The sequence below is a fragment of the Quercus lobata genome, chromosome 1, assembly GCF_001633185.2.
Source record: "Quercus lobata isolate SW786 chromosome 1, ValleyOak3.0 Primary Assembly, whole genome shotgun sequence".
NCBI classification, from domain to species: domain Eukaryota; kingdom Viridiplantae; phylum Streptophyta; class Magnoliopsida; order Fagales; family Fagaceae; genus Quercus; species Quercus lobata.
The window spans coordinates 48,319,533-48,343,037 of record NC_044904.1 but is presented as its reverse complement, the minus strand read 5'-3'; the positions used below and the strand labels follow the sequence as shown (position 1 = coordinate 48,343,037).

General features: G+C 38.4%; 1 protein-coding gene across 2 annotated transcripts; it reads right to left on the bottom strand.

The window, feature by feature from the left end:
- Positions 1-15,511: 15,511 nt before the first annotated feature.
- LOC115991427 (biotin carboxyl carrier protein of acetyl-CoA carboxylase, chloroplastic) lies at positions 15,512-23,076 on the bottom strand. 2 transcript variants are annotated; one of them, XM_031115128.1, is made up of 7 exons: positions 22,734-23,073; positions 21,566-21,619; positions 21,306-21,472; positions 20,921-21,224; positions 20,707-20,778; positions 15,992-16,057; positions 15,512-15,895 (listed from the first exon to the last, which is right to left on the bottom strand). In XM_031115128.1, exons 1-7 carry the CDS (start codon positions 22,875-22,877, stop codon positions 15,872-15,874), a joined length of 831 nt encoding a protein of 276 aa, XP_030970988.1. In that variant the 5' UTR covers positions 22,878-23,073; the 3' UTR covers positions 15,512-15,871. The 2 variants fall into 2 exon arrangements, with proteins under 2 accessions (XP_030970988.1, XP_030970982.1); XM_031115122.1 differs by having other exon boundaries at positions 21,306-21,619; positions 22,734-23,076.
- Positions 23,077-23,505: the final 429 nt, after the last annotated feature.

Genomic DNA, 23,505 nt, shown 5'->3' with positions numbered 1-23,505 from the left:
TTCAAAGGTATTTCCACTCGTTTTTCACTATAAAACCCTTTCCTAGTTGAATTCAAACTCTTGTCTACCTGAAATCGTATTTAAACATGATTATAGATTAAAAATCTTATTTTAGCACAAAGAAAAGAAATCTTAGCGTAAATTCTGCATGAAGAAGAGCTGAGAAACATATTATACACAACATTCATCCACGACATACAATCAAAATCATTTTTCATTTAATTGCACAAGACATAAACAATTGCATTTCTAGCTTTTATTTTGCTACCAAGACCAATTTTTCTGGCTTCAAGTTAGAAGGAATCAAGTCTTTAAGGGGTATCAAGATTTGTTGGGAGTTTCTCTATGTTGCAGTAAAGTTCTAGGATACTGAAGATCATGTTTTCCAGTTTGGTACTTGAAGCACTTGAAGTGCCTTTTTGTGTCAAATTGACCAAATGCCCCTGCTCAACCCTGGGTTGACCAAAAGTCAAAGATGGTCATAATCACCCCAAAACAACAGTTTTCATGCTTTTACACCAAACCCGAGCTCTTTGGAGGTTTTCATCAAGTTTGACTTAAGGTTGACCTCTAAGGGCACCAAAAATCCTAATTTTGATTTGACCATCAGAACAAGTTGGGGTTAGTGTCATTGCAAAGATTACTGAATTTCCTTTCCAACGACTATTCATTGGTCGAAATCGGAGTTAAAACAGTTGAGATATCTTGAAAATCGTGTTGGGCATGTCAGCTCACTTTCCGAGACCATAACTTTTGATCAGACCGTCATAATTTCAATTTCTTTAATGTTCTGGAAACTAGACATCTAGAAATATACAGGAACACCAAGAACAACTTAATCGGCATCTGGAAAGACCTTCAAATATGCAATCAAAGGCAGAATTGGAAAAAGTCAAGACTATCGATATCAGCAGCCAGCCCGACGCAACCCAAAGGGCCGCTGAAGCTGGCTGGCAGCCACTAAATGGCCGATGGAAGCTGAAGGATCAAAAAAAGCCTATAAATACCCCCAGACCCCCCTATACCAAAAAATAAAAAATAAAAAAACAATAAACATTTTGGAGCACTTTTTTGGGCAGATTCTCTCTCTTTTCCTCTCTAAATTCTCTCCCAAACACATAAAAAAAATAAAAAATAAAAATTAAAAAAAAAAACCTTTGGTTCCTTTGTTTTCCTAACAATCAAGAGGTAGTGTTCTTGTAGTCTTTTTCCTCTCCTTGGTCTTAGGACCTTGGATTTGAGGTTTATGGGTGTAAATGTAGCTTTTTAGCTACTATCTACACCATTTATTTTCCTAACATCTTATCTAGATTTTTCTTGCTTTATAACATACTTTATTGCTTTCCATAGTATATTTCTTGTTTTATCTTGCTTCCTAGCATGTTTTATAGTTTTCATAGCATGTCCACTTGCTTTCCAACATGTTTTATCGCTTTAATGATGTTGGTCTGGCCTTCTAGGGTTAGGATATGGATAAATTCACTGTTTGTGCTTAGATCTACATGCTTAGGTGCTTTACACCATGTTTCCATGCTTTATGCCACGCTTATGCTTATATCTATATGCCTTTGTGCTCCTTGCCATGTTTAGGTGTGTAGATCTACATGTTGGATGCTATGTCTAGTGTTTGGCTTTGCCTTTTTGTCTCTTGTTATGCCTTTTTCTTGTACTTTGGCCCTTATGTAGGATGTAGATGTTGATCTTGTGGTCCAAGCCTAGATCCATGTACCTAGGCCTATAACAAAGGGTTTGGATCCTTTCCTTTATGCATGTGTATGCTTGCTTGCTTTTATCCTTTAGATCCATGTTTGTCTGACTAGATCTAGGCTCTTGCCATGCTTTGTGCCCTCCGTGGGTTTGTGCTTGTTGGGCTTCAGGACCACTTGCTTGTTTGGTTGCACCCGTCCCCCCTGTGGCTTGTTTGGATGTAGTAATTTGTGAGAACATATCTCTGTGATGTGGGTTTGCTTGATGCATACCTTTCTCTGCTCCATGTGATGATATGCTTGCCTTGCTTGTTTTGTGCCATCCCATTTGGCTCTCTCTATTTCTGTGCATCTTGGCACATTTGCCTATATGCTCATACATGTGTCCTTGTGTGTGCTTGTTTATGTCATCAAGCCTAGTTCCTACAATCTTGTGCAAGCTCATACCTGTCCTTTATTCCTAGGGTATGGCAATGTCTGTTTTACATTTCCTGTACCTTTCTAGGCCATACCCTTGGGATGTTGGCGATGTCTACTTTACTTTCCTGTTTTGCATGTTAGCATTGTAAATGTTGTATGTATATGTGTGTGTGTGTGTGTGTGTGTATATATATATATATGTATATATATATGCCTGTTTGTGGATGATCATGCACTTTGTAAGATGGATCCTCATGGTTAGGAGAGCGATCCTTTCATAATCATGAATGCTTTTGACCTTGTGGTATAGGTATGCGCTCATGGCCACTCCCAGATGTGCATATTCATACTACATTGTGTGCACAATCATCGCGGTGTGATTGTCTCGATCTATGACAGCTAGTGACATTGGTTTCCCCACGTATGTGACATGCATCAACATGCTTGATGCTTTGGGGGGCTCTGGCTCGTCTTAGCATGAGCATGTTGGCACGCACCATATACACAAGCATGAAACCCTACCAATGCGCTATAGTGCACAAAACGCAAAACTCTGCCGGATTTTTGAATGAAAATGGGGCACCTTCATTGCCGTATTCTCACAGCAAAAGTTTGGTGAGAATAGTGTTTTGTGTGCTATAATGCACCTGAGGCAAAGCATTCCAGATGTCCACCACAAAAATAAGGAGAAATACTGTCGGATTTTCATCATGGAAATTTGGCAACGATTCCAAAACATGCTAGTGAAGTGCCAATCAGAACCACACCCTCTCCAAATCCAAACCTCAAAGCTCAATTCCGTTAAAGCCCCGAAAGCTAATGCCAATAGCTCGTTTTTACTGCCAATGTATGAAAATTAAGATTTTACCGAAACAAAGGACTATCTATAGACAAGTGTTGTAGGTTGCCTAACACCTTCCCCATACGTAACCAGACTTCTGAGCTCAAAAATCAAGATTTTTTACTCGTCCATATTAGATTAGGAAAAAAGATCTTTTTCTTAGCCTTGGATTGGTAATAAGATCAAATAGATTCAGGCAGCTTCACGTACCTTTGGTAATTCAATTAAAATTGACCTGATTCTGTCACACACACTAGAGGTCATGACCCTTCACACAAGCACCCAAGCTCTTAGGCCCACAGACACGCCTGTGTATGCAATCAAAAGGGTGCAAGGGCGCCGCCATGATGGGTGGTAGACCGCCGTGAGGCATCGGCAAACTAGCAACTCCACTGGGGATACATAGAGAGTTTAGCCTTTAAAGCTTTTGATGGAATTTTAATCTTTGAACATTGGCTTTCAAAAACGTTGAAATTGGCATTAGCTTCCAGGGAAAAATGCTTTTTCTATATCCTTAGTAAAAACTATTTTCAAAACTCAAAAATCTTTTTCAAAAATGTTTCTAAATGGTTTTCAAAAAACTGGCTTTAAGGTATTTTCTATGTGTAAAGCTTTCCAATTTTCCTAAGCATGCTTTACAACTTTCCTTTACATGGGCAAACCTAGGGTAATAGATTTAATTTCTGCTACACCTTTATCAATTCATATCTTTTGTGCTTGGAAAGTCTTTCCACTTTCATTTCAAAATGCATGACATCACCCCTCACATTGGGTCAAACCCAAACTCAGCATTGAAGGCGATTGTTGGATGCATATACCTTAGATAGTTACTAGGCCCCAACTTAAAGGCACTTCTGGGTACATGGGTGGATAGAAGTAGCTGAAAAGGCCCCCTTTATCTGCTCTATCCCATAACTTCTATGAAGGGAAGGATTAGATGATCGAGGTCCCCCCTAAGATTAGGACCAACTTACCAGTTAAGCCGTGTCTCATATAGTTGGCCTAGTGTAAGTCAAATTCCCGTGAGGACTAGAAAGAGCCAAAGATGAGTGAACAATGAAGCCTAGGGTAGGATATCCTTTATTAGGATTGTTTTCAAAATGAGTCAAGGGGAAAGTGTCTAGTTTCCATTTGCAGGTTTGTTCTTTTTGCTTGCGTTGAAAAGTTGTGCTTTACTCCAGGTTCTATCCATCCTGGTTGCACAGCATTTGTAATTAACCCTTTAGGAAAAAGCAACCTCGTTGCTTTCACATTAGATCATACCCAAACCCTAAGGGTTTCCAACCCTTCAAGGGCATGCATGCAAACACAAATGGCTCCGTCATGTAAATGTGTATAGATAAAATTTGTGGTAAGTAGCCGAAACTCCACGTCAAGGAGGACATTGCTAAGAGTTCAAGATCTTTTCTAAAAAGGCGAGACCCATCCAGAATAAAGCCTCTACAATTTGTAAATTTGAACTTCTTCGTATTGTGAAAGGCCTAGTGTTGGAGCCATTGTATATAGCCCAGTTTTAGGGGCATTGCAAAAAGCCAAAGTTTTGTAAAAGCATTGCTTTCTTTGTAATAAAAACAAAAGGGTTCATCTCAAAATTTCAAGCATGATATGGAAGTTCAGGTTACTTGCCAAGCTTGTAAATTAATTCTACATCACTATAGAAAATCACCATGATAAAAACCTAACCAAGGGTTCAAGCCAATTTTTGAAAATGATAGGTTCATTTTAAATAAGCAAGGACCTAAACTAACTTCGTGTTTGTTTTGTGTTTCCACATTGTCAAATTTTCAACTATACCCCCATTTCTTTCCCATCCCATTCTTTTTCCTTTCCAGGCCTATAAAGAGAAAAGATTGCTTAAAGGAAATAGTCCAAGTTATGTCGACACCTTCCATCGTCATCGACGTCGTGTGCCTTCATTCGACCACCCGCCATGGCGACGCTCCCGCACAAGTGAGGCCCGTTGGAGACCCCTCTCGATGATTTTGGTGTTGCGTGTGCACATGTGAGGTGTGTGGTGTGGTTTGCGTGGGGCTTCGGGTGCTCTCTCTCTCTCGGTGGAGGAAGGTAGGTCTACCTTTAGGGGTGTGACAAACATCTTGGCCAAATTTTAAGGGAATTACCAAAGGTACGTGAACTTAGGGATGTGCAAAAAACTGATGAACCGAAAAAACCGACCAAACTGAGTTCAATTTTTCGGTTCAGTTTGGGTGCGGTTCGGTTTCGGTTTGAATTTTAGAAAACCGAAATATTTCGGTTCAGTTTCAGTGCTAGATTTTTTCACCCCGAAACCGACCGAAGCAACCAATATATATATATATATATATATATGTAACTTTTAAAACATAATTGATCAATGGCTTTGTGGTATGCTCCCTGCGTTTTGGCTAATTGATCCCCACTTCGAGCCTTCACGTGGGTTTTTTCTATTTAATTTTTTAAAACCCTAGTCATAGCATGATATAAATACCCCCCTATTCTTTTCTTTTTTTTTTTTTTTTCTTCAGCAGTCCCCTTCTCCAATTTTCTGTGTCTCTCTCTACCTTTCTTGCTTTAGCGCCTCCTCTTTTTTTTTCTTCTTTTTTTTTTCTTTCTTTCTCCGCTGTTTGGATGATAACAACTTATTCAAGACTTGATTTTTACTTCTAGGGCTAGAAGATGTCACAGTTAAAGGCCAAATCAAAGGAGACCACTCGCCCATCAAAGTGGCTACAAGTTGACACTTCTCTTGAATCCTACTAATCCCTTCATTATCATCTGAATCCTCAATCTCGGCCATCAAAAACCAATGCACCTTCAAAGCAATCTTCAAGGACTTGGAGCATATATCGATCACAAACTTATCCGAAAAGGGGCTAGGCTTGTGCACCATGTGGTACCAAACATGAAACAAATAGCTCTTGATACCGGCTCCTGCTATGGTGCAGCAACGGTAATGTTCTCTCTCTCTGTTGCTCTATTGCTTTGTTTTTTATATGTGATTAAAGTTAGGGACTTAGGGTTTTGAAAATCTCAATAACCCTCTCTTTGGAAAACCGAAAACCAACCGAACCAACTGAAACCGAAATACATCGAAACTGATTGATTTCCAGCCATTTCGGTCTGTTTCAGTTGAGAATTTCACAAACTGAAATATTCGGTTTTGGTTGGCCATACCCGTTAAAACCGACCAAAACCGAACCGAGCACACCCTTTAGTAAAGTTTCCAACAATCATTGGGTTTTTCCTAAAGTGTGATTGGTCACCTATCTCAAGTTGATTTCATTACCAATCCTAGGTTGAGAAAAAGGGCATTTTTCCTAATCTAATGTGGATAGTAAAAAATCTTGATTCTTAGGTCCAAAAGTTTGGTTACATGTGAGGAAGGTGTTAGGCACCCCACAACACCTGTCAAAGGACAATCCTTTGTTTTGATAAAACCTTAATTTTTGGAAATTGGCAGTAAAAACATGATTTTGTCATTGGCTTTCAGGGCTTTGCATGCATGGGGGCTTTGAGGTTTGGCTTTTGAATAGGTGTGGTCCCAATCTATGCTTTCCTAAGGCATTGGGCAAAGTACTAAATTTCCACAGTGAAAATCCGACAACATGTCACCTTATTTTCGAGGCAGAAATTAGGCATCGCTTTGCCTTTGGTGACATGGGTTGTGACAATACTGCACAATGCAGGAAAGTAAATGCCTACATCCCTAAAGCATAGCCCAAAATATAAGTGCAAGAAAATAAACTCTAGAGATGAGGACAAATGGTACATGGTATGATATACCTAATACAAACCATCTAAGAGAGAAAGGGAGGAGGAAGGAAAGGGTTTAAAAGAGTACATAACCAAAGGCAAAGACAAGAAACTAGCAAACAAGCAATGGAAGGAAAAGATGCAAAGATCATATGAAAGAGGAATAAAGCAGATAAGCATGATAGACATGGCAAGCAAAGAAACAAGAAAGCAAGCAAACAAGCTAGAAAGCTAACAAGCAAGAAAGCAAACAAAAGGTGGTGTCCGCGAGGGACAAATGTAGGTTTGGATCGAATGTCCATAACTTCATTGTGTTGAAGCATAGACGACACACTAGCAAGCAAGACTCATGCATGAACATATAATCAAGCGTGTGAAAATGCATAGAAAGCCAACAGGTGGCACAAACAAGCATGGTAAGCATATCATTGCATGGAGCGGAAAAGGGGAAAGGTATGCACAAAGCAACCGGCATCATGGTGATGCACACCAAACAGTTACATCCAAACAAGGCCTCATGGGCGTCGAATGTAACCGCACAACCACAAACCCGCTAAGGGTGCCAAGCGTGGCAAAGACTTGAACTAGAGAGGCTAACACAAGCATAAAGCATAGAAGCAAGCAAGCATAGACATGCAAATAGGGGTGATCCAAACCCTTTGATGTGGGCCAAGGTGTACGGACGATGATAAAAACCATAGGGCCTAGATCGGGTACCAACCATTAGGCCAAAACATAATAAAGAAAGACAAAGCGGCAAAAGGGCTACAATAGCACATGGCATGACAAACATAGCCTAGGTCTAAGCACACAAACATGGCATGGAGTGCACAAGCACATGGAATATAGCATAATGCACGTAGAGAATATAGATCCAAGCACATAGACATGTGAGAACATAGATCTAGACATATAGGCATAGAAACGTACATGTAAATATGTAGAAACTTAGCACATAAACATGGAAGAACATGAATCCAAGCATATAAGCATGTGAAGACTCGGATCTAACCATATAGCATGGAAAGAAACACATAGACACATAGATCCAAGCAAGGCATAGCCCAACAACATCATACAAGCATGTGAGCATATAACCCTAACATCAACATAGAACAAAAAGAGGCACAAAATATAGGAAAACATGGCATAGAGCCTAAAGCATATAGATCTAAACATATAAGCATTTAAGGATGTAGATCTAAGCATAAAACATGGCATAAGGCATAAAAAGCAAGCAGATTTAAGCTAGAAGCACAAATAAAGAAAGCAACATGCTAGGAAAGCAATAAATCATGTTATTCAAGCAAAAAAGAGCAAGATAAATGCTAGAAAAATATTTAGAAGGTTAGGGGTGTGGATAGTTTCTAGAAAGCTACATCCACGCCCCTAAACCCCAAATCCAAGATGTAGAACCAAGGAGAAGAAGATTGGGTATAAGAACAATACCATGTATTTTTTGTGAAGAGAAAAGAATCAAGAGGCTTTGATGTGTTTTTTGTGTTTGGAAGAGAGGAAAAAAAGCTTAGAAATCATCCAGGCAGAGAGCAAAAGCCCAGAAAAGTGGTCTCCTCCTCTGGTCTGAAGGTGCCTGGGGCCTTTTATAGCCCTGGCGCATATTTCAAGGTAGCGGCCCTTCAAGGGCCGCCTCCTTCAAAAGGCCTCAGATTGGATTGATCTTGACACCACTGGAAAGATCCTGATTTTTCAGTTTCTAAAAAGGTATGGAACTCAAAAATCCAACAGTCGAATCAAAAGTTATGGCTCCGGGAAGTTAGTGATGCATCAATCGGTGCGTTAACCCGGTTTTCATGATATCTCGGCCGTTCTAACTCCAATTTCTACCCATGAGTAGTAGTTGGAATGAGAATTTGATAATCTTAGTAGTTTGGCACGCAAATCGAGAGCGAACAAAATACAATATCAACAGTTGCCCCTTCTTTATCTGACATCTCAAGTGTAATGAGAGCCTGAGAGGTGTCGAATAAAGAACGTGATTTGGGATTTTGTCGCCCCCAAATTGCGTGCAAAGGTTACTCATGAATCAAGACCAATTTTACCTGGTTGGAACGACCTACTGCAGCTGCTTCTAAAATATTTTCTGGACTTGTCTGCTTCTTGATACTGGCAAAACTTCATTCTTTTTCTGCAGATATGTTAGTAGCAATGCAACTAGGAAAGCATGCTAGATTTTTTTTTTCTTTTTTTTTTTGGGCTAGGTAGAAAAACATGCAAATGCTAGATGCTATGGATGCAGAAAATAAAATGCCAAGCAAAGTAAGGGGACTTACCTGGTGATTGGGAACTTAGGATTCTTTAGGAACTTGGTGATTATGGGATGGTGAGATGTACAGCACCGCCACTAGTTAGCCTCAAAATAAGATTAGTCGAAGATAAAGGATATCTGAATAGCACACCTGATGAATGATTCCTTCACCGTGGAAGTGTGGAAAAGGTCCCATACCATGGAAGCATGGAAGATTGTGTTGATCTGTTGTTGGGTATCAAGCACCATAATAGACTCCTAAAACAAGAGAGGAGATGTTCCTACACCATGGAAGTGTGGAAAAGGTCCTACACCATGGAAGCATAGAAGATTATGTTGATCCGTTGTTAGGTATCAAGCACCATAATGACTCCTAGAACAAGAGAGGAGAAGTTCCTACACCATGGAAGTGTGGAAAGGGTCCTACATCGTGGAAGCATAGAAGATTGTGCTGATCCATTGTTGGGTATCAAGCACCATAATGATTCCTATGCCGTGGAAGCGTGGAGAAGTTCCTACACCGTGGAAGTGTGGAAAGGGTCCTACACCGTGGTAGCAAAGAAGATTGCACTGATCCATTGTTGGGTATCAAGCACCATAATGGATTCCTACACCGTGGTAGCGTGGAGAAGTTCCTACACTGTGGAAGTGTGGAAAGGGTCCTATACCATGGAAGCATAGAAGATCGTGCTTATTTGTTGTTGGGTTTCGAGCGCTGTAATGATTCCTACCCCATGGTAGCGTGGAGAAGTTCCTACACAGTGGAAGTGTGGAAAAGGTCTTGTATAATTCTAGAAATTTCCTTTGAGAGGGCTGATTAGATTCCTACGCCATGGTAGCATGGAGAAGTTCCTACACCGTGGAAGTGTGGAAAGGGTCCTGTATAATTTTGGAAACTACCTTTGAGAAGGTTGATTAGATTCCTACATCGTGGTAGAGTGGAGAAGTTCCTACACCGTGGAAGTGTGGAAAGGGTCTTATATAATTTTGGAAACTGCCTTTGAGAGGGCTGATGTATGACTTAAGGAAAAGTTCCTTTAAGAGGGCTGCTATATGACTTTAGGAAAAGTGCCTTTGAGAGGGCTACTGATATATGATTCTAGAAATTGCCTTTAAGAGGACTAATGTATGACTTTAGGAAAAGTGCCTTTGAGAGGGCTGCTGATATATGTGAAAAACAATGCCTCTGATTAGGACTTACATGCATAGTTCTAGGAAATCGCCTTTGAAAGGGCTGCTGATGTATATGAAAGACAATGCCTCTGGTTAGGAATTATAGGTATTATTCTATAAATCTTCTTTCAAAGGGCTACTACTGTATGCAAGAAACAATGCCTCTAAGTAGGACTTACATGTATAATTCTGAAAATCATCTTTCAAAGGGCTACTGCTATATGCAAGAAACAATGCCTCTAGGTAAGACTTACATGTATAATTTTGGAAATCGCCTTTCAAAGGGTTGTTGCTGTATGCAAGAAACAATGACTCTAGGTAAGACTTACATGTATAATTCTTGAAATTGCCTTTCAAAGGGCTGCTACTGTATGCAAGAAACAATGCCTCTAGGTAGGACTTACATGTATAATTCTAGAAATCGCCTTTTCAAGGGCTACTGCTGTATGTGTGACACAATGCCTCTAGATAAGACTTATATGTATAATTCTGAAAATCGCCTTTCAAAGGGCTGCTGCTATATGCAAGAAACAACGCCTTTAGGTAGGACTTACATGTATAATTCTGAAAATCACCTTTCAAAGGGCTACTGTTGTATGCAAGAAATAATGCCTCTAGGTAGGACTTACATGTATAATTCTGGAAATTGCCTTTCAAAGGGTTGCTGCTATATGCAAGAAACAATGCCTCTAGGTAGGACTTACATGTATAATTCTAGAAATCGCCTTTCAAAAGGATGCAGCTATATACAAGAAACAATGCCTCTAGGTAGGACTTACATGTATAATTCTGGATATTTCCTTTCAAAGGGCTGCTACATGTGTGATATTGGTAGCACTTGCATCTAACCGTATCTTCACGGTTTTACTAATTCAATTTGATAGTGATCAATCCACTGAGGGAGATGGAAAAGGGAGACACCATCCAAAATAAAAACTACCCCAGAGTAGGTTTTGTGCGGTTCTTGACATGGCAGGAAAAGTTCCTAGTGGGATGGACCCATTCTTGCATACTGATTAGCACAAAGTGAATGGAACCACGCAAAATAAACTGCCCCAGTGTAGGATTCTGCGGGGTTTCGGATCGGCAAACCGAATTGACATGGGTTTGAGCTTGTTCTAGACGATTATACCATAATGGGTTCCTTGGTTTGCTGAATTCTGGATTCAAAGTTTTGGGCAAGATCCGCTCTTAGAAATGCTGACACTCTTGGTCATAGCTACACAAAAACTGCTTGGATGCTGAGTTCTATGTGGTCTTGATGTATTGTGCATCCTGGGCACCTATTCAAGCTCTCATGAGGAGATATTCCTCCTCCTAGCGGATATCTTGAATTTCACTAGATAAAGGGAGTATTGTCCATAGTTTGAAAATATTAGAAATAAAACTGCCCCAGTATTAGGATTGAGACTGGGGCCAACCCTTGGGCATTGGGAGTTATGTTTAAAGGAATGACTCAGGCATCCTCTATTGGGATGAGTTCAAGAGGCTTGAAAAGTGTTTTAGGGGAGTGATGCTCACATGGTATTTAAAACCTAGGGTTGAGCATTTGAATCTTCTGGGTTCAGGTCTTTTTTTAAGATGCCTGGTAATGATGAAGGGAGGCTTGCATAAGCTGTTGCAATCTTAAAACCTCATTTTTCTGGATATTCCTTGTGAAGAAATGAATAACCCTCAAGGATTTGTTTTTAGACTTGAAAAGTTTGGAGGATTTGATATCTTTAAGGGTCAAACTTTAACATTAATGTAGAAAAACTTGTCTTTCATAGTTTTTGGAACCCTAGCTGCATGCGTAGGTCCGTGCCTGTGTATGCAAGTATTAGACTTGCGTACGCAGATCTTTGCCTGCATACATAGGCTGAGGATTTCCTTGGCCTTTATTTTCCAAAAATAGATTTACTTGCTCATAAAAAAGTTATATTTTCCATTTTAACATTTCTCAAGTCAATTCGTAATCTGATCGGGCCCTAAACCAACCTTGGACTTTAGAATTTTAGCATTATTGGAGAACGGGAGCCTGAGTCATAAAGGGTACAAAATGCAGTGTCTACAACATGTTATTGTATTTTTATGGAAATTTCATTCGATTATGTAAGAGCAATCGCACAAGTGATTGTAAAATACAAAACGTTATCTATTTTATACATTTTTGCTCAAAAATTACCCATATCAGTGGGTCTATAGCACTGTTCATATACAAAATTTCTACAGTAACCGTGTATATTTACATGATTACTATAGCTTTGTATCTTATTTGTTTATTATTATTTTTCTCTTGCATCTGTTCTCTTGTCTGAGGTCCCTATACTCTCTTCACCGTGAATACTCTCTTCACCGTGAAGAAGAAGAGAAGATTCAACCTTCACAATGAAGAAGAAAAAATAAAAAAGAGCCAGTGTCAAACTCCAACCCACCACCACCACCATAGAAACCTAGCACCACCCAACTACCTCCACCACAACCCATTTCAATAGTTCATTTTCCAAACACAAAATCAACAAAATTAAACCCAAAACAACTTAAAATCAACCCAAACCCCACTGGAAAACTCATCACAAACCCAACTCAAAATCAACCCATACGAAAACCCATAAGAAAACCCAATGCAAAACCCACTAGAGATGCCATTGTAAGACCTTGCCATTGTCACCAAAACCACTACTGATGTCGGCAAAGCTATCGATTTCTTAGGAGTTGATGATATGACCTTGTCCTGCGTGTGTGTGTATGGGGGGGGGGGGGGGGGAGGATGATAAAGGCAGAGAGCAAAAAGTGAGCAGGAGAAACGTGTTTGAGAGAGAGAGAGAGAGAGATAAGATAATAATAAAAATGATTATTTAAATAAAATGAAGTATATTATAGATAAACTGATGTAGGTGTTTTTTAAATGTAGATGTATAAAATAGAAAAAATATGTTTTTTTTTTGTAAAATAGACAAATTTTTAGAACTGATGTAAATGCTTTAAAGAAAGTTATTTTCTAATAGAATTTGAATTTGGTAAGGATAGGGTGAAAACCCCGTGTTTTATACCATTCAATAAGAGATTGTCACATCAGCAATGTACTTAAAATTCAATACATCCTACCACACCTAATAATATTTCAATAAACTCCCAAAATTGTAGAATTTATATGTGTATTATAATTGAGTGGATGTGGTTGTACTTATTCTTAAATATATAATAAGATGATATAACATGTTGGAATTAGAAGGGTAAAACATGAATTTTACACCACATTCTTACAAAATTTAATCTCTTTCTAATATATATAATCGAAGTCGTTTGACTTTTTGGTTAGACCTCTTAATATTATGCCATATAAACTTTTGAGACCTCATAATTTTACATGTCATTATTCTAATGTTTAAAAATAATAAATTCATATTTTATTCTGTATTTAAATCCTTGATAGAATCTTGGTAAATCATATTTTCTTTAAATAGTAGGTTTTAAAATTCCATATAAAAACATAGTCATAATAAATAAATGCCTAATGATAGAATATGTACTTTTAGATATAAACACAATTATTATAAATGACTATTAATAGTCATTTATAATAATTATCAAATTTCATATTTAGACCCAAAAAAAAAAGATAAACAAATTACATTATATAATTTTTATTATGAATTACATTATATAAAGTATTAACGGTCCTTCCAAGGGAGTAAAATTCATTCGTACTGCACTGGCTCCCAACATTAATGGTCTGTTTGGATTGAAAGGGAGGGAAAGAGAGTGAAGTAAAGTTAGCAGAAAATTAGTCTAATTTTCAGTCAACTCTGCACTACTCCCTAGGGCTATAATTGGTCAGTTTTCAGTTGATGTGAGGCTCCATGTTGCCCCAAACCGATACCCTCGGTTTTGCCAAATTCAAAACCAATACCGACCAAGACAAAAACAAAACTACAAGACACTAAACCATGAAAACAACGGTCGATGCAGTTAGTTTTTTCAGTTTCCTTATCTCATCTATTTTCTAAGAAAGCAAACAAAGGAAAAAAATAAAGAAATTAATCTAGAGAAAAAAAACAAAGAACAAACTCAAAATATAAACCCAACAAACTAAATGCAAGCAAAAAGAGGGGTAGCACTTCTTCTAATCTCCAACGACGTCTCATCTAAAAGATGAAGATGGTGGCTAAAGAAATAGGTAAGGGATGAGTGAAAAGGGAGAGAGAGAGAGAGAGGGGAAAGGGCGGCTAAGAAGAGAGGATGAGTGAAGAGGAGAGAAGGAAGCTTGATTTTCGAACAACTCTACACTACTCTCTAGGGCTATAATCGGTCGATTTTTAGTCGGTGTGAGGCTCCACGTTGCCCCAAACCGATACCCTTGGTTTTGCCAAATTCAAAACCGATATCGACTAAGACAAAAACGAAACTGCAAGACACCAAACCATGAAAACAACGGTCAATGAGGTTGGTTTTTTCGGTTTCCTTATCTCATATATTTTCTAAGAATGCAAACAAAGAAAAAATAAAGAAATTGATCCAAACAAAGAAAAAAATTAAAAATTAAAAAATAAAATAAAATTAAAAAAAAAAAAAAACCAGCAAACTAAATCCAAGCAAAAAGAGTGGAAGCACTTCTTCTGATCTCCAATGGCATCTCATCTAAAAGATAAAGATGGTGACTAAAGAAATAGGTAAGGGATGAGTGAAGAGTGAGAGAGAAAGGAGAAGGGGCAACTGAGAAGAGAGAACGAGTGAAGAGGAGAGAAGGAAAAGTGGAAAACGATTAAAGGGGAAATGGGGATGGGCGGTTGAATGAGAAAGAGATGTTAGGGTTTTAGAAGTTTAGTTTTAAATAAAACCTAAAACAACGTCGTTTTGAAAAAAAAAAAAAAAAGGCTGTTTTGAAGATTAGAATATTATATATCGGTTAGTTTCGGTTTGGTATAATTTTCACTAAAGCCAAGACAGAACCGATAGATTTCAGTTTTTAAAAATTTAAACCGAAGCTGAATTGAACTGAAAAAAAAAAATAATAAATAAATTCAGTCCATTCAGTTTTTCGCACAACCCTACTACTCCCCATTGATCCCCCTACCTTGCTAATTTTCAACCAACTCTACACTAGCCCTTGATCCCCCTACCTCCCCCTTTAATCTAAACAAGCTTGGAACTTCTCACTTAATCTGTGACGAGTAAAAAGTAAAAACAATACAACTATTTCCAAGACACTACCCAATTTCCTCCCCTCCCATAAGGAGAATTTGGGCTGAAAATCAAAATCCTTTTGCATCATCCAAACTCATTCCCGCATTGGGATTAATATCTCTCTTACCACCCTAGGTAGTAGCTCAATGCTTTAACACTGAAATGGCATGAAATGTTATCAAAAATTCATAATGCAAAAAATGAAAGTGAACAAGTCCCCTTTAAACATGTAAAAAGTAAAATGGGGGATGGGGGTTAATTGAATCCAAAACATTTCTGGTACTGGTTAAAGCACCTATCACAGATGTCATATCCAGAGCTTCTTGAATAATGCACAAACAACTAATTCCAAACATGGAGGTGCGAGAAATATCTGTTCTAGTAAAAAATTTTAAAATAAATTAAATAATTCATTCAACAATAATTCACTCTCAACTCTAGCCAAATCTCATTTCACACAAAAAATTCTACCAAAATGAAACAATGCCGCATCTCATAATCTTACCAACTGCACCCACTTTCTAATTGCCGTTTGGTCCATCGATTAGCATACTTGATGGCCAAGCTCTAAGGTTCAATTACAAAAAGAGGCTGAAACGTGACAAAAAGAAGTCAATAGAACCTGAAACTAAATTCACGATACAGTACTTGCAAATTATAAGTTGAGCTGGCCAAAAGAAGACTTACCATGTCAATGCTAACAGGCTTGCCATCTTCTACAAGGACCTCAACTATGGTTCCTGATTGATCAGCCTGAAAAAATAAAATAAATTAAATAGAGAGCGAGAGAGAGAGAGATTTATTTCTGGTGCAATTTAATCAATGAAAGACATTTTGGACTCAACTAGTTGCATGTAGACAAATAAATGGTGACAGATTCCAAAAGATTATAATGCATACAGAGTACAGAAGCATTTTATTCTCAAAATATATTCAGAAAAAGGGGGAAAGAAAGAGAAGGAATTTTTTTTTTTTTTTAAATGTACAGAATCTAATCATTCATCATTTTCATAATGATGCCTTTTAAAAAAATAATAATAATAATAATGTAGGGATCTCTTCTAAAGAAGAGCCGTTTGGACTTGCTTCTGGCCAAAAAAACCTACAGGACAACTTACCCCACCTGCCAAAACTAGTTGACAGGTAATCAAGGAACATTCACCCCTGACAAGCTAAGCAGTTTAGGCTCATGCCTAGGAGCATTTTCAGAATGATACTTTCAACATGGTTAATTGGAGTATTCAATCAAAAAAGCTTACTTCAAAGCCATTGGTAGAATTTAGCTAGTCAAATTGCCTTTTTTCTTTTTTTCCTAGCAAGATTCAAATCTAGTACAAATGCATTTTGGCCAAATTTTCTAGTACTAAGGCTATGAAAGTTGCATTAAGAGATTTTTCCACGACTTCCCAACAATGGTGAAAGAAAGCCAAAGAGAAACCATCAGGACCTGGGGCTTTATCTCCTTCCAACTCTTTGACAACTCGAAGAACCTCCTCCTGTTCAAATCTCCGTTCAAGCCAATCCCTCTCCAACCCCTCTATCTGATCAAACTCCAAACCTTCCACAAAAGGCCTCCACTCCTCTGTCTCCTTGTACAAGTTTTTATAAAACTGTACATCTTGGTCTGCCATCTCGGATTCATCCTCATAGACAACCCCGTTCACCTCCAACATGCTAATATGATTATATCTTCTCTGAGAATTGGCCATCTTGTGAGAGAATTTGGTATTATTATCTCCTTCCTTAATGCAAAGCATCCTCGATTTCTGTCTCCACGAGACTTCTTCCAATGAGAGAAGGTTCTGTATTTGAGATCTCAACACAGCCCTCTAACCTAACTCCACTTCAAAAAGGCCATGCTCCCCTTCCTTAACATCCAATAATTTCAAAGCCTCCAACAATTCTTTTTTCTGACGCTCTACATTTCCAAACTCACTCTGGTTCCACTGAATAATTTCTTCCTTCAATGCCTTCAGCTTCTTAGCAAGTACGAAACTAGGAGTACCTGAGAAGGAATATCGATTCCACCAAGAATGAACCCTATCTTTAAACCCATTCATCTTTAGCCACATGTTCTCGAACCTAAAAGGACTTTTCCCCCTCAATATCTCTCCTGCCTTCACTAATATGGAGAAGTGGTCTGAAATAGAACGAGGTAAAACCCGTTGGATCTCATCCAAATAGTGATCCTCCCAATCATGAGAAACCAGAACCCTGTCTATCCTAGACATCAAAGGCTGATCCGAACCACTCGACCATGTATAACTCCCTCCAACAATGGCAGATCTATCAAGCTAAGCACCTCAATGAACTCAGAAAAATTCTCCATAGCCAGGGTAAGACGTGATCCCCCCAACCGTTCACTTGGGAAACAAACAATGTTGAAATCCCCTATGTAATACCATGGAACTTCCCAAAGTTGCTGAATTCCCATCGGCTCATCCCACATCTGCCCCTCAAGTTATTATCATTCGGGTCATAAACCCCAGAACATGCCCAAATAAAACCATCCCGCAAACCCTACCATCGAACTAATACGGAAAATTGACCCACCAGTACCTCCAACTTTTCTAAAGGCCTCCTATCACACATCATCAAAACCCCACCAGTTGTCTAATCCGCATCCAAAGCTACCCAGTCTACACAAGGACAAATCCACAAGCTGCAAATAAGCTGTCTATCCATGCCCACAAGCTTAGTTTCTTTAAGGCAAACGACATCACAATTCCATTCCCGTAATAAATTTCTAACTACCAAACGTTTCCGCGAATCATTCAAACCTCGAACATTCCAAGACACCATTCTTAACTTCATTGAAACTGTAAACACCCTACCACAACCTCAGTAATGCAATCAAAGAAAAGAAAACTATCTCCCATCATAATTAACCGAAGAAATCAAATTCCTCAACTCCCTCTTCCCTTTATCTTTGGAGACAGCTTTTCGGTGGGCAGCATTCCTGTGCACTAGATTGGCTGCCTCAGTCTCCATCTCAAGTCTTTGTAATAGCATAATACACCTTCTCATGTTGACCCAAAGAAAGCCCCATCATCTTACTAAAACCAGGGAGTCTACATTTTGCCCAATTAGAAACATTCAATGTGTTATCAAACCTCATCACCTCAGCATTACTATTCAATTCAGCCGTCACAACCAACCCTAGAGGATTAATAGTTATCAAGGGGGAAGAACTATCCACATCACCCAAGCCCTCATCTGCATAAGCTATTTCGACCTCAATCAATGCCAACATCGGCTGGTTAGTCTGATGGGATGTGTCTATCCCCTAAATATCACTTGCACCCTTAACATAACCACCTTCATCTCCACCAAGAACACCCAATTCCTCAATCCCAACTCTCGATGGACTCAGAACGTAATTGGAGAACACAAGACCTTTTAATGCCCTGTCACCCTCAGTTTCTGCCTTACCCAGTGTGATTGGAGGCCCATCAGCGCGATACCCAACAAAAATAAGGCACTCAACCTCCGCCAATGTCTCCGCAAGGCTACCCATAAGCCAACCACTAGGTTGCGCCAATGTTCTGAATTTAGTTCCATTCCGACCGGAATGGCCAGAAAATCTCGTACCAGTATGTAAATTGGAATGATAAGCCTCTTGTTCCACCTCGGACAAAATTTCAGGTAGTTCCGGTGAGTTTCAGCTAATACCGGCCGAAATGGAAGATTTGGCCAGAATGAAGTTCTGAGAATTCTTCTCCTTAAACTTAAAACAACACAGGATTTTAGAGTATAAGGAAAAGATGAACATTACATGCTTTACTTTGTTGATGTTTATAGAAGGAAAAAAGTGGATCAAATCTACTGTGGGGAAAAGGGGAAAAAAAAATAGAGGAGAAAGATGAGAACAGAGAGTCACTAAGAAGACTCTGTGAGAGAAAAAAATAGAAAGAAGATGAAGATGACAATAATTTTTTTACTAAGAAGTGGACTCAGGTTATTAAGGAGTGGTAAAAGTAAAACTAATCAATGCTCCTTGGGAAAGATGATTTTCACATGGGCTAAGGATACTTTTGCAAGTAAAGTGGGAAGCTTCTTTCATCTTTAATGTGGTTTTGGTTTAGTTTTTTTTTTTTTTCAAACGTTGTATTTGCAGATTTGCTTAACAATTTGAATATTTAGATTAATAATCATAAAAATAAATCCTTCTTCTTCTTCTTCTTCTTCTTTTTTAAAAATCCCGAAACACCCTAAAACAGTAAGCCAAAATAGGCTGGTACTGAAATATTCTGTTCTACTGGACAAACCAAAACGGGATCTGAAACAGTATTCATAACATTGGGCTGCACCCTAATGGGTAGTTATCCCATATTAACTTCATCTTCATACAAATTCAAGATAACAAACCACAAAGATAAGGGAGAATGATAAGAAGCACTAACTAAAAAATTAAGAAGTCATTTTATGGAGAAGAGAAATAGAATAGCAAATTTTCTCATATAAAGTTTGGATGGTTCATTTTTTGGCAAGAACTATAGTGTGGGGAGATGACCCTAAGCTTTTCAGCATTGTTTCATATTGCCCTAAACAAAGAGGCTTTGGTGGCAGACCATCTGAGTTGTCATAATGGAATCCTACACAGGGATGTCTTGTTTACTAGGGCTATCCATGATTGGGAGATGTCTTTACAAACATTTATTCTTTTTTCTCTAGTCCATCAAAATTAATAGGAATGGTGAAGATTGGATGTGTTGGCTTCCGACTAGGAGTGCAGCTTTGAGGTTGAGTCCTATTATCAGATCTACTCAACCAGCCCTAGTATTCCTGTGGAGAATTATTAATTAAGGTCTCTACTAAGGTTGCTTTTTCAAATGGACAGCAGCTTGAGGGAAAATCCCCACCAAGGATAATCTCTAGAAGTGTTAATTTGTTTTGTTGATTGGTGTTGTATATGCAAGAACAGTGGGAAGATTACAGACCATTTACTACTTCACTGTCCTTATGTGTATAATCTATGGTCTATGGTGTTTTGTCTATTTGGGTGTTATGCCTGAGAGATTAGTGGATTCAATGGCTGCTGGACAGGGGTTTTGGGAGAGATTGCTCATGTATGGAGGGTCATTCATCTCTGTGTCATGTGGAACATCCGGAGAGAAAGGAAGAAGCACACTTTTAAAGGGTTGGGCATTCATATTTTGTAGATATAGAAACTGTTCTTACTTCTTACTTCTTACTTCATTCTCTTTTTAATTCGATGGCTACTTCAAGTAGTCACTCATTTTACTCTCTGGAGGAGTTTTTATACTAATGTAAATTGCAATGATCTTTATAGCTTCCCTAGTATACTGCTTGTGTACATGCAGAGTTACTCTTTTGTTTTCAATCAATTTTTTATTACCTATAAAAAATAATAATAACAAAGATTGAATGAAGAAACTTACTTCTATCTCATTCATCAATTTCATGGCCTCAATGATGCCTACTACCTGTCCCTTCTGTACCTTGTCTCCAACCTAAAATAACCCTCTTCTCGTGTAAGAAAATTAACCCAAAAATAAAAATGGAAAAAAGAAAGATGCAGCATCAAACTTTTTCCAACAATCACTAAGCATCATCATCCCAATCTAAGTAAGTCACTAGGTAGAAAAAATTCACCTTCACAAATGGCGGTTCACCAGGGGCTGGACATCGGTAGAATGTCCCTGCCATGGGGCATTTAAGAGGTGGAAATGACGACTTGGCTGACTTGACAGCAGGAGAAGTAGATGGAGTAGGGGCTCTAGGAGCTGGGGCAGGTGCAGGTGCAGGATGGACTGTTTGGGTTAGTGGTGTTTGTGAATACATCATGCTAACTGGCGCAGGAGGTGGTGGTTGAGGTAAGGCCTCCTTTTTACGGATTATAACTTCACAGTCAAGCTGTTTCAACTGCAACTCCACTATATCTCTTGAATCAACAAGCCTAAGGAAGATAAAACATGATTTATCATCTTGGAAATGGATGATAAAAGTAGAAAAGAAACAAAAGATCCAGCATGCTCACTTAACAAGACTTGAAACTTGAGCAATGAACTCAGAGATTGATTCCTCTCTAGCCAAAGCTCCAAAAGAATGGTCATTTGATGGCTTAGCATCCTTTGCTTCTGATGTCACTGCCTCCAACTTGGCTGGGGGAGTAGAGGAAGCATTGGAGGATCCACCAACGCCAACCTTGAAGGCAAAAGGTGATTCCAAAAGCATATCCAGGAAGGAATGAATATTTGAAAACAGATCCTCTAATGGAAACCATTGAAAGAACCTTACCTCATTCAATTGGGCCTTTACCACAGTGGAACAATTCCGACTAGGTTGTAAACCCTACAATATGGCCATCAGTTTCAGACTTTCATTGCATATAGATACAACACTTCAAGAGCCTTGGTCACACAAACACACTAGCAAATTCCCAGTTCAATTGAGAGTGGGGGGAGGGAAAAAAAATGATATCTTCCAACATGGTAAAGGCCATTTCACTAACATGTTGCAGGCATATCAATTCCTTAAAGAATGATGAGACCAGAAACAGGAACTTCGAAAATAAAATTGAAATATTAAGTTCTCCATCAGATACCTAAATTTCAAATTCAGAAACTATCTAGTCCATTCCATTTCCTGAACTGCATGCAACCAACAGAATCTGACAACAGGATTGTTGGACTTGGTCTACCTATATTTATAATCCTTCTATCTACGTCCATTCATTAATGACATAAGTCATTGGGATCTTAAAAAAAAAAAAATAAGACTTATTTCTCGGCCAAAAGGAGGCTTTTTATTCCTAAGATCTTTACAGAACACATTGCTATGCTTTTTGCACTACAGAATTTTTTTTCCTTTCGTATTACTGAATTTTGTACCCTGTTCCACATTTTAATACAGGTGAAATCATACATGTTTCTTATAAACACACAAGCGCTATTGTCCATTTACAACGGCCCCAAAAGGGTTATACAAATTAAACCAAAAAACGAAAAATTCCTCAACAAACATAGAAAGAATTCTATGACAATGCAAAACTTATATCTACAGCATGTCAAGGTGCCCTACTTAAATTTGCCAATACTGTATGCTTCTACCTGTATTTCTATTTTACATACAACACCAATCAACAATAGTTGAACACTAAGAAAAAATAAATAAATATATATATATATATATATACACTAATTGATTTGCCCAAATAAAGAAAAAAATGCAAAAGCCAAATTAAAATTTTCAATTTTCATTCATTTCCCACATTTTCTCGTCATCCAAACAAACAATCCTTCAGCTGAATGAGCTAAAAAACGCTATTGGGTGAGGATCCAATTGGATTATTAAAATAAAAGAAAAATTAAAAACCCAATACATAAATATCAAAGTTTCCATTCATTTTCCCACATTTTCTAAGAACCCAAAAAAGGCATAACTCAGAGAGAGGAAGAGAAATTACCTTGGTGAAAATTCTGAGCTTGGGTTTTGGAGAAACACGAAATGAAAAATGAGAGAGAGAGTGATATCTATTGCTGAGAGGACGCAAAGTGGCTGAGGCTTTGCCCACAGCTGAGGCTGAAGCCGTAGTCAGAGACGAAGCCATTGCTCAGAGAAAGAGAGTCAGTGATTCACTTTGAAAAAATAAAAGAAACAGAGTTGAGAGAGAGAGCGAGTGATTGGTTTAATCTGAGCTGTTAACTGTTAAGGAACAAGGCAGATGGGACAAGACTTAAGGGTCTGACTCTCGCATTTCAGACTTCAGAGTCGATGAATCCAAAGAGAGTGATACCAAATCAGCATCTGTTTTGATGTTTTTACACCAATAAATGATTGACACTTATCCAAAAAGTCAACTCATTCCTCCACCAACACACATAAAAAGACAATCTTATCCCTGAAAATTTTTTAAAGCCCAGCACTTACCCTCTTTCCTCTTATGGTCCTTTCCCTTTCAAGTTTCAAATTTAATTCCCAAAATGAAACCCTAAAATATTTTCAAATCCCTACTAGACTCTCTCTCCTTCTTCCTCTTTCAAATCTGATTCCCAAAATCATATAAGTTACTCCTCACTCCTTTCTCTCACCCAAACTTCATTCTACCCGCAACTGTCTCTTCCATTTCCTCTTTGCTGCATTGCTCTCCCCCCACCTCCGACTTGGGTTCTCACACCCACTACTAAGCATCATTAATCCAACGAGATCGCCCTTAATATCCTCTAAAAACCACCAAG